This window comes from Kogia breviceps, chromosome 9 (assembly GCF_026419965.1).
Source record: "Kogia breviceps isolate mKogBre1 chromosome 9, mKogBre1 haplotype 1, whole genome shotgun sequence".
NCBI lineage: Eukaryota > Metazoa > Chordata > Mammalia > Artiodactyla > Physeteridae > Kogia > Kogia breviceps.
In genome coordinates this window covers 70,262,825-70,274,066 of record NC_081318.1, presented here as the reverse complement: position 1 = coordinate 70,274,066, position 11,242 = coordinate 70,262,825, and the positions used below count along the sequence as shown (strand labels likewise).

Sequence of the window (11,242 nt, the reverse complement as noted above, 5' to 3'; positions counted from 1 at the left end):
GTAGGTTGATTGAACAAGGAGGAAGGGAAGTGTCTTCCCAGACAATGGAAATTAACATCCTTGAACTAGATATTCATTTAGTCAGAATTCATGTCAACCTAATTCTGAAACACAGACTTCAGTCTCAGTTCTAAATGTTTATGGCAAAGTCCCCAAATTAGATTTCAGTACCCTAAAATGTCAACAAATATGTAGTTTAAAATTTTTTGAAGATACAACCTGATGGGGAAATAGAGTTGAGACAAATTTTTAGACTTTCCACAAGCATTAGGATATCCAGCTCTGTTGGAAAGGAGGGTGAAACTATAATCCTGAATAGAAGGAAAACAAAAATTTCATACATAAAAATTTAAAAATAAAGATATTTGAATATTTTGATTTCCCTAAGTGGGGAATAAAGCCAACTTCTTGTGTTGAGGAAAGAATACTGTACCGGAACTCAAGATAGGTGAGATCATTTTATCAACTAATTGTGAGACTTGCACAGGATAGTATCTGGGCCTTGTTTTTTCTTCAAGCATAATACAGGGGGTATGAAATACATCTCAAAGCTCACATCTAACATGGAAGTTAATGGAATCATAGACTCTCTGAAATAGAAGACAACAGTAGGGAATTATTTTCTCAGCATAAATTCTAAGTGGTGTTTCTAGAGAGAGGAAGATCATTACATTTCAGATCAGCCTATTTCATCCCCAGACATCTTTCAATAATAGAGTCTTCTTTATATTGAGGTAAAATATGTTAGCTTGTAACTTTTATCATTGATCCTGGATTAACTTCTGGACCATAAATGACAAGAATAATCTCTTCCCCCTCACCCTTGCTAGCATATTAGTTACTTGAAGTAGGTAATCACATCAGAGGTCACTGTTTTCTAATCTATTAATCCCTGATCCCTATAAATTCTTCTTTTTTTTTTAACTTTACCAATTTGGTACTTTTTTTGTTTAAACATCTTTATTGGAGTTTAACTGTTTTACAATGGTGTGTTAGTTTCTGCTTTACAACAAAGTGAATCAGTTATACATATACATATGTTCCCATATCTCTTCCCTCTTACGTCTCCCTCCCTCCCACCCTCCCTATCCCACCCCTCTAGGTGGTCACAAAGCACAGAGCTGATCTCCCTGTGCTATGCGGCTGCTTCCCACTAGCTATCTATTTTACATTTGGTAGTGTATATATGTCCCTTCCCCTCTCTCACTTCGTCACAGCTTACCCTTCCCCCTCCCCATATCCTCAAGTCCATGCTCTAGTAGGTCTGTGTTTTATTCCCATCCTACCACTAATATAAATTCTTCTATATATGAGTTTGTGTTCCTTCCTAATTCTGGTTGGTCTTAAATTGTAAGCTGTTTCATGCAGGCCTGTGTACTTTAGACAGCAAAATAGAGTTCTGCCCATTGCTCTTCCTGAAAAAGTTTGCTAGAGGTGGAAGAAGTAGTATCAGAAACTGATCTCCAGGGGCTGTGGATCCTGTCCAAGATGGTGGCAGTGGGGTTGGAGATGGGGAAAGGAAGCCAGGGCTGGTTCTGCCTCCCGGAGTTTTAAAAGTCTAAGCTCATCAGCACAGGAAAGCTGATGGGGCAGACTTAAATTCTTCTATCCGAGCACATGGTGATATCCTAAAGATCACATATCACGAGAGAAGGGCAGTTCACCTAATAAACGTGATTTTACTAGTCAGTTGGGAGCCAGAGGATCAACTGGGATCACGGAAGGAACAGTGTAGCCTGGGCAGGCCTCCCTAGTCTAATACTTAAATTAGACTATAATATATAATATATATATATATAATATATAATATAATACTTAAATGTAAGACTATCCTGGTAGTTTTCATATCATATCATCAGAGTAGCTTGTTAAAAATAAGATCCTCAGGCCTACAAATTGGATTCAGTGAACATGGGGTGTCCACAAGTCTAATTTTCAATAGCCCTCTCCATAGATAGAGATGCAGATGGGCCATGGACACTCAGTAAAATACACTGTTTCTGGTTCTTTTGACATCAGAGACACCAAATCCTGAGGACCCCACCATAGGTCCCACCATGATGGAGTAAAATAGAAAACTATTCAGCTGGATGCTTTAAGGTCAACCTAGAATGGCTCCCTGTAGGCCTGGATGGCTAAATGTTTGTTGAATGAATGAATGAATGACTCCCTGCTCCTCCCCTCTAACCACTCCCAAATCCTTATTTGTTGAAACCATTTTTGTTTTCAATTTTGAAACTTCTCTCAATCCCTACAACCAGTGTCTCCCTACACTTCCTGTCAGATCTTTGGTAGAAGTTTTTTTCTTCCCATTCTGTCTTTTCTTACTGCAAGTTGGCAGATCATTCTTGCTGAGTTCCTAACTATAGTTTCAATCAAAAGTGTCTCAGATTATAAGTACAGAAGCAAAGAATTCCATTGTCCAGTGGGACCGACTACTGTTGTAATAGAGCGGGCCAGATGTGAGGATTGGGTTTGAGCTCCTAGAAGATGGAAATGGAGGTCTTAACAAAAATGGTAGGAGAATCCCTAGACTCAGGAGGGAAAATGAGTCATTCAGTTTTGTTCAAGGACAATTTAAGGTGCTGGTAGGATATTTAAAAGAAAACTATACTATATTACATATTGTACCAAATACACCATTGGAAATCTGGGTCAGGAACTCAGAAAAGAGGTCTAGGTTACATATTGAGTTATACACAGTGATTTGATTAGGAGAGATTATAAAGAGAGAGAGGTATAGGGGAAGGGTAGGAAAAAGGACACAGATCGAACCTTAAAAAAAAAAAAAAGCCTATCTGTAGCAATATAGAAGGAGAGGGACCAGGAGTAATCAAATCAGGAAACTAATTACAGTGTTACAGAAGCCAAGGTAAGAAAGTATCAAGGAAAGAAGATTTCTTGACTTAATAGAACATTTGTACATACAAATTGGTAGTAGTTAAATTCACACTGAAGATTTAAGAAATAAGAGGTCAGTAATGAAGAAAACAAATCGTAGCAAGCTGCTTTATTCAGATGTAAAACAATAAAAATGAATGAGTGAATGGATGCATGGAAAAAGAAAAAAGAATGAAGTAGCAGTTTGCTTTATTGTCCGTAGAAGAAAATGGATGATGCTTGCTGGAGAAACCAACACATTCAATGACTGAAAATGCAAGAAAAAGGAGTTAAGGAAAATCTGAGAGGATAATTGATAGATAGCAACATAAAAGTAAAAAAAAGGAGGAAACTGAAAATTATATCAGACTTTTTTGAGTCAAGTTGGAGATAACGTCACTGGAGAGACTGAGAAGATGACGATACCATGGGTGGCTGGCAGCGGGGGTGGGATAGATAATAGAATGATGGGTTAACCAAGGCAGAAGTCTATTTATCTCTTATATAAAAGAAGTCACAAGGTACACAGACAGGGTTTATTTGGTGGTTCCAAACGTGGCTCTAAGTCATGAGGGACCCTGGCTCATCCTGTTTTCAATTCACCATCCTAGTTTCTGGCTTCTATCTTCATGGTTCAAGAGAGCTGCTAGATGTCCATTGATCACACCCATGTGTGCTGGCTAGAAAGGAAAAGCGGAAAAGCAAAAACGGCTCCTTGCAGCTGCATTAGGTCTCTTTCAGCAGCCTTTTTGGAAGTATCACAAAAGTTTTGCTTTCATATATTTGGCCAGAACTTTTATCAGCTACACCTATTCACAAAGGAGGCTGGAAAATATAGTTTTGTTCCCTCACTGTGACCAATGTCAGGGTTCTCTTACAGAGAAGGAAGGGAAGATGATGGTGGTGTTCGGTAACTGTCAGTTTCTGCCATAGACATGGTGAAACATTTGTGATGAGGCCATTATTCCAGTTTTGTCACTTTTTCTAGCAAAACTGGTTATCAAGGAAAAGAAATGTTTTGGCCGGGGCTATGGATTGGAGTGGCAGTTTCCAATAAGGAAGTGAGCAATTCCAGGGTACAAGCAAACATTGCTGAAACCCTGATACTGAGGTCCAGGCAGATGGACTGAAAAAGAACAATGGGTACTCATGGGGTTAGAGATCACAAGGAGCGCAGAGAGCTAGTTGAATAAAGAAGAAAGGAATGGGAAAGTGGAAGAAAGATGGCGTGATGAGAAGAGGAAATTTCAAGTTGGCAAAAATAAGGCAGTTACAAATGCTCAAAGTATGAGATGTGATTATTCTTGGCTGGAATGGAAAAATAGGTTATTATATTGATGTGTAGTAGTTATGGAAACAAGGCTAGAAGGATCATTGATAAGGATGATATCAGGACTTTAAAGTAGAAAGCAACACTGAACTAGACACTAAAAACCTAGATATTCATGAGATCAGAAGTAAACAGAATGAGGAGTAGGGTCAATGTAGAGATTCACCTACAACTGAGGAGAGGTTGATTGGAAATTGCAGGGAAATTATTAGTAATGGCAGACATTTATTGAGTACTTGCTATGTGCCAAAGAAGAAACTGTTTTTAATATGAAAATGATTTTTAAATTAACTATTTAGGAATAATTTTAGATTTACATAAAAGTTGTGAAGATACAGACTTTCTTTCTTCCCTTCATCCGTCTTCCTCTAAACTTAACCTCTTACATGACCATGGTACATTGGTAAAGCTAGGAAACGACAGTGGTACAATACTATTAACTAAACGTTATTCGGCTTTCTGCAGTTGTTCCACTAATGCCTCTTTTCTATTGCAGAATGCAATCCCAGATACCCTATTGTACTTTGTATTTCGTTGTCATGCCTTAGTCTCCTCCGACCTGTGACGTCTCAACGTCTGTTTTTCTTGACCTTAACACTTTAAAGAATACTCCCAGGAATCTTGTGGAATGTCTCTCAATTTGGGTTTCTCTGACATTTTCTGATGATTAGACTAGGGCTATGTGTGTTTGAGAAAATACCACAGAGTAGAAGTGTGCTGATCATATAGCATCATATCTGTGAGAACACCACGACATAATTGATGTCAAACTCCATCTCTTGGTTAAAGTGGTGCTTGCCAGATTTCTACAATATAAACATTTTTTTCCCCTTTCTGTACTGTATTCTTTAGAAGCAAGAGGCTGAGTTTAGCCCACACTCAAGGGGAGGGGTATTAAGCTCCATCTATTGGAAGGCATAGTCACCTATATTTGTGATTTTCCTTTAAGGAAGATTTGTCCCTTCTTCCCTATTTATTTCTTTCTTCCATCATTTATTTATATCAGGATGGACTCATGGATATTTTATTCTTTGGGTTGTAATCCAATGCTATTGTTTTCCTGCTCAAATTGTACCAGTTTTGCAACTGGGAACTGTTTTTACATAAATTATTTATTGAATCCTGTGAGGCGCCTATTACTGTTATCCGTATTTTGTAGAAACGGAAACAGGCTCAGAGAGAGTAAGAAACCTTCCCAATGATTCACATCATGTGTGTGTTGAGGCCAGGAGTCTTCAGAGTCTGTGTGCTTAGCTTTGCTATTCTGCTCTTAGAGGGAAAGGATGCTCAACAAAAGTCAGAGATAAGGTGTCTTATTTCACCCTTTTTCGGAGGTGAGCTCACATATTTTGAGGGGATTCATCATAAAGGTAGTAGTTGAAGAATGGATGAGCTTCCAAAGGGTTAAGAAAAGGGATGCAGAATCAAGTAATTTTTCTTTTTCCTGGGATAGAGGATGACGCGTACACAGGGGTGCCCATAGGAGAGAGAAAAGACTCTGGAAGAGGGAGATGGAGTAGCTGAGTGTATGAAAACTGGAAAGGAAGGGTGCTTGTTTTTTTATTGAAGTAGAGTTTATTTACAGTGTTGTGTTAATTTCTGCTGTACAGCAAAGTCATTCAGTTAAATATATATACACACGTTCTTTTTTACATTCTTATTCATTACGCTTCATCATAGGATACTGACTACAGTTCTCTGTGCAGTATAGTAGGGCCTTGTTGTTTATCCATTCCAAATACATTAGCTTCCATCTGCTACCCCCAGCCTCTGGATGTAGAGAACAGACTTGTGGTTGCCAAGGAGATGGGGGAGGGATGGAGGGGGCAGGTTGTGGTTAGGGAGAGTGTCCATCTTGGAGGCCGGGGAGCTTCTCCTTCTCCCATGTTGGAAGTTGGCCTAAGAGCAGAGGACAGTGGTATTGTTGAGGTAAAAGTACAGACACACTTAGGATGTGCTGTGGGGTTTTGATGGTTTCAGTCGTATTAGTGGAACTGGAAGCATGGTCCTCTGCGGACACTGGGAAAAAACTTGAGAGACATTCCCTAGTCTTGTGAGTAGCTAATATCCCTGGCCAGTGTTTGACAGGCTTGGTGACAAGGGGGCAAGTTGAAGCCATTCATGCTGATGAAGTCATTTGACTGAAAGTAGGGACCAGAAATATTATCTGGATTTTTCTTGATTCTTTCAGATCAGTTAAAACTGAATATATTGTGCACATAGGCAAAAGACAGTGTTAGTCTTTCTCAAATATCCAGAATATATCCAAAAGTATGATGCTAATTTGCTATGTTTTTATCGACTTGTTGAGAAAAATACCTAAGGATTAAGAACAAATGGAAAATTAATGTAAAAAATTGTTACTAGAATGAAAACTTTTTCCCAGGAATTTTTCTTCAATTCTAACTGCAGAATTCTTGGTGAGTATTTAATAGTTATGAATTTAACACCAAAGGTTTAACATGCCATTTATATTTGTTAGAGGTGTAAGTTTGGGCAATAACTTCTCTAATCTAAGCATAGAATAGAACATGGGTTGTTTAAATTTTTGTCATAAATATTCTTAAAATATTGTCTATTAACATGGAATGTTGGATTTTAATGTGAGATATGAACAAATACCACTAGACTATAACACTGATAATACAAGGTTTAAAAGAATATCCATTTCAGAAGCATTTTAACCTATGAAGTTACTTGAAGTGTGTTTTTTTAATATTCCTGTCAAGGCCAAAATATCCAGGGGCAGGACTTTATAAGAAGTTTATGAATTATTGACTTAACCTATCCTTAAATATTGAAGACTGCTTTCATCTAATATAACACTATACTATAAATACTCACTTCCTTTATAGGGACCAGAAAGAATTTGCATTTAAACATATTATTCATACTTGGTGATTATTTTATTACCATATATATTATTGTATACAATTTTTTGATAATAAGGAAGGATATTATAAATCATATTTTAAACAAAAATGTATTCACGGCATATGAAAGCATTAACGTCTTGAAGGAGAGAATACCCATGAAAACATTTACCTCAAATTTAGTAATACTGAAAAACACTAGTTTGTGCATAGCAATGATTGAAAGCTATGTAATACATTGGAACACTGGTAAATCTTCAGGTACTGTAAGAACAACCTGGCATAGGAAAAAGATCAAATGGGGCACATCCACATCCTCAGAAGTGCACAGCATCTAAAAATAAATCCCTCAATACAGCAGTACACAAACCATTCTTCCTTTGTCTGGCACTTAGCAGTACAGACAAAGGTGTATTGGGTTTAATGTGATTTTATTATTCTTAGATAAATTTTAGTTACTTTTATAGATAAAAATATACAATATTGCTTTAAGCTGTTTAAATTTTATAAGTGTATACTTGATTGTCATTATAGTCACAATTTTAAAAGGCTATTTTTTCCCCCCACTGAACCATTCAGTAACGCGTGGAAGAGACTAAGTTTATATGAAGACTTTTAATGAAAGGTTTAAATGTGAAAAGGGAATATTAATCTGGATCACTGGTCTAAATCTTTAGTGATACCTCATGCTAGAAATAAATTATGAAATGTTTTAGACAAATTTATTATTTTCAACTCTTAAATTGATTCTACAGGTTCAAAATTTTGTCTGAAAATGCATAAAACTGATGTAGATATTTTGTCTGAAGTCACTTTTATATACATTAATTTACTAAAAAAATTAAAAATGTATTTTAATACTACATTTCAGTGTGGGATTCCATCATGTATTTATATAATACATGCAAAATGTGCCTATGCCTTTCAGATGTCATATTTAAATAAAAGAAGGGCAGATGGTGGCACTTCTAAGTCACCTGAGGATGGTTAAAATAGTAGCCTAATTTGCCTTATTGATAATAGAGGTCATTACATCATAGAAACAACCTAATATTTGAAGAAGTTAAGAGAACTGCATGATTGTCTTTTTCTTAATGCCAACTTTTGAAAGAAGTTGGATTCATTATTTACTATCTTAAAAAGACACACTGATAAAATATGTTAAGACCCAAACAAATTATTTACGTATAAGGTATGCACTATCTTTAAATGAAAGACTGAAAATATTTTACAAATAATTTTGTTCATTATAAACTATACAATGCACCATTCTTTTCACTCATACCAATACTTTGCACCAAACATTGCTATATTCAGTCTTAACACTCCTCAAAATATGAGAAAAAGTTTCCACTGTACTAATAAGTGAAATTTATAAAGTCAACATATTCCAACATCTTAAAGGATCATAGATCTACAACAGTTTTTAAAGAATTTATACATATTGAAATGGGTGCTTTACTTATTAAAGAGCTAAAAATAACGCTGCTTCTCTTCATTTTAAGTTAATTTTAAGTTAAATGCTGTTGCATTTAACAGCAGATTCTTTACACTGCAACATTCAACTATTAAGGTGGAGATTTTAGTAAAGCTTACTTCTGAAAACTGTTGAAATTTTAGTGCTGCTGTCTTATTTATATGATAATTAAAAAATAACTTGGAAAGAAAATCTCCCCTTTCAAAATTTTTCAACATAAGGCACACGGCAACATTAAAGCCTAGAAACAGCTAGATTAAATAATTATTTTTTCAACCATTTTTTGCCCTTTACCTGAAGAAAGTGGGTGAGTAGTGCAGTTAAAACATGCCTGGATTAATAAAAACAACTGAATTTAAGAAACACCGATAATATTTGTGTGCAGAATATTATTAATTTTAAAAAGAGAAAGTATATTTTATATAAAACATACTCCTACAGTGTTCTAGGTAGAAAAAATTGTGAGGCACTTACATTACCAAGGAAGGAGGAGAGCACTGAGATTATCTTTTTGTAAAAGCACCAAACCACTTGTTTTAACATCTGAGATAAAAGCAGAAGCTACAAAGAAACGGAAATAGTTCATATTTGGTACGCTAATAAGAATGCTGAAGTTCAAAACTCAAAGTATTTCATTTTATTCTGACAGAAATAATTCCAACAGAGACAATTTTCTTATTTAAAAGTGTCATAATGTCCCCCTGAATAAGTTTTGTATATTCTGTGGTATCTCAAAATACTATAAACTGTAGATTATTTCACTCCTCTGTGGCAGCATACTTTCTATTTTAATGATGGTAATGTATGTAATTAACTCCTCTTATAAAATCATTAAAATTTGGTTTGGAATAACAGTGAGAACTACATACATCAATGCCTCCACGTGAACTTGCTAACATCCAACAATGACAGTTTTATTACTCCGTCATGATGTTTCACAAACGAATTGAATCAAAAAACCAAGATGAAAAGTGGGCTTGGAATTACAGGAATCCACTGGATGTCAAGTCAGGGAAAGGTCTGGCTTCTGACGGGTGAAGATGGGCGGTAGGCTGAGTGTTATTTATGCTATTTAATTCAGCTGGATAGGTTTCATTTAAGACTCCTCCGTTCTGAAACTGAAAACAAGAATTGCAATGCAACTTATTAGAACAGATCCTTCGTATATCTTAAGCCATTAGATGTATGAAAATGTATTTTTGAAATCTTTGTCCTGCACGTTGTTAAACTTCAAATTCCTTTCCTGTTGTTAAATTTTCAATCATTCAGTGAAGACATACTGAACATATATTCTGTATGAGTTGCGTTTACAGCTTTTTGGTTTCTCTTACACGGTATGGATGAATAATATCATTGTCTTTCAGATTTGGCATTCCATACACAGAGAGTACTTGATCAGTGAACTGCCCTTGGTTTGGATAGGAACTGACGGATCAGAGAGTACCAATCGTGAATCACAGTTACTGTGCTCTGTCGTAAGTAAGTTTGTTTTGACCAGATTTTATCTAAAAGTTCTAGGTACCAGTGACTTAATTACATTGAAGATCACTACACTGGACTATATAGATAACCTAGAACCTTCTCAAAGGAGGTACGTTTTGATTTGCAAGAGGTTTCTTAGCATATTACACCATGGGTATAGGATTGCTAGGACCAAGTTTTTTAATTCATAACATGCTTTACTACTAAAATTACTGTCCTAATTATGGAAATAAGTTACCGAAGTAAAATACTTGCTCTTGCCATGTAACAATGAAATTAGGCTGATTTCCATAACTGCTACTGGAGAAAAGGAGGGAGGACAGAGATACCTAGTTCTGTAGGATTTTTATAGATTAGAGAGCATTTTGTATTTTAGAATATAGTTAGTGAAAGTAACATTATTATCATACCCTTAATTGCTTTGAATGAAATCTACCTTTCTAAAGCCTATGTAGCAGTACGTTTCAGTAATCAAAACAGGCTGCTTCTAAACTTCCTCGAATTTTCAAAGGGAATATAGTAAGCGCCCAGAGAATGGTAGGTTTTGAATAAATTACTCTCATCAGTCATAATACAATGCACATCAGCAATTCTCTTTAAATATATTGCCTAGAGCAGTGCTGTCCACCAGAATATAATGTGAGCCACAGATGGAATTTTAATTTTCTTTACTTTTAATAACTCCTAGGGGGAATATATAGGTCTAGAATTCTTATCATTCATAAAGAAGTAATACAAAACAGTGGGGGAAGAAAATACTGTAAGGAACTCATGCTAATGCAGGCCCTGTTCAAAAGGTACTTTTACATAATTAACTTGTACAGTAAACTGTACAGAAGTTACCTACCCAGGCTTACTTCACAGCAGTGTTGTGAGAGAGACTGTAACCAATTGTTAAATAACTGAAGGAAGTCAGGAATGAGGATAAGAAAAACTTTCACAGCCATTGTCTATTAATAAGCTCATATATAATCAGAAAAAACCACATGTATAAAAAAGGCCAGAAAAAAACAATTGGTGAAAAAGATTCATGTAACATTTATAATACATAGTCTTATAACCAGGATTCGCTTCAAAACTAAACTTAAATATACGATAAAACGAACTAAATATTTTCTAATGGGAAAGCATAAATGCAAACATGATATATTCCTGGGTGGCCACAGAGAGCAGCAATCATCAGCAAGCATTTTTTTTTTT

The 11,242-nt window shown here is 35.7% G+C and overlaps 1 protein-coding gene across 1 annotated transcript in view; it reads right to left on the bottom strand.

Moving 5' to 3' along the window:
- Positions 1-7,099: 7,099 nt before the first annotated feature.
- The window catches only part of AHR (aryl hydrocarbon receptor), a 51,563-nt gene continuing 47,420 nt past the window's right edge, over positions 7,100-11,242 (bottom strand). Inside the window, exon 11 of the mRNA XM_059074001.2 lies at positions 7,100-9,678. Coding sequence (XP_058929984.1) covers positions 9,544-9,678 — 135 coding nt within the window. The 3' untranslated portion in view covers positions 7,100-9,543. The remainder of the gene's footprint in view (positions 9,679-11,242) is intronic.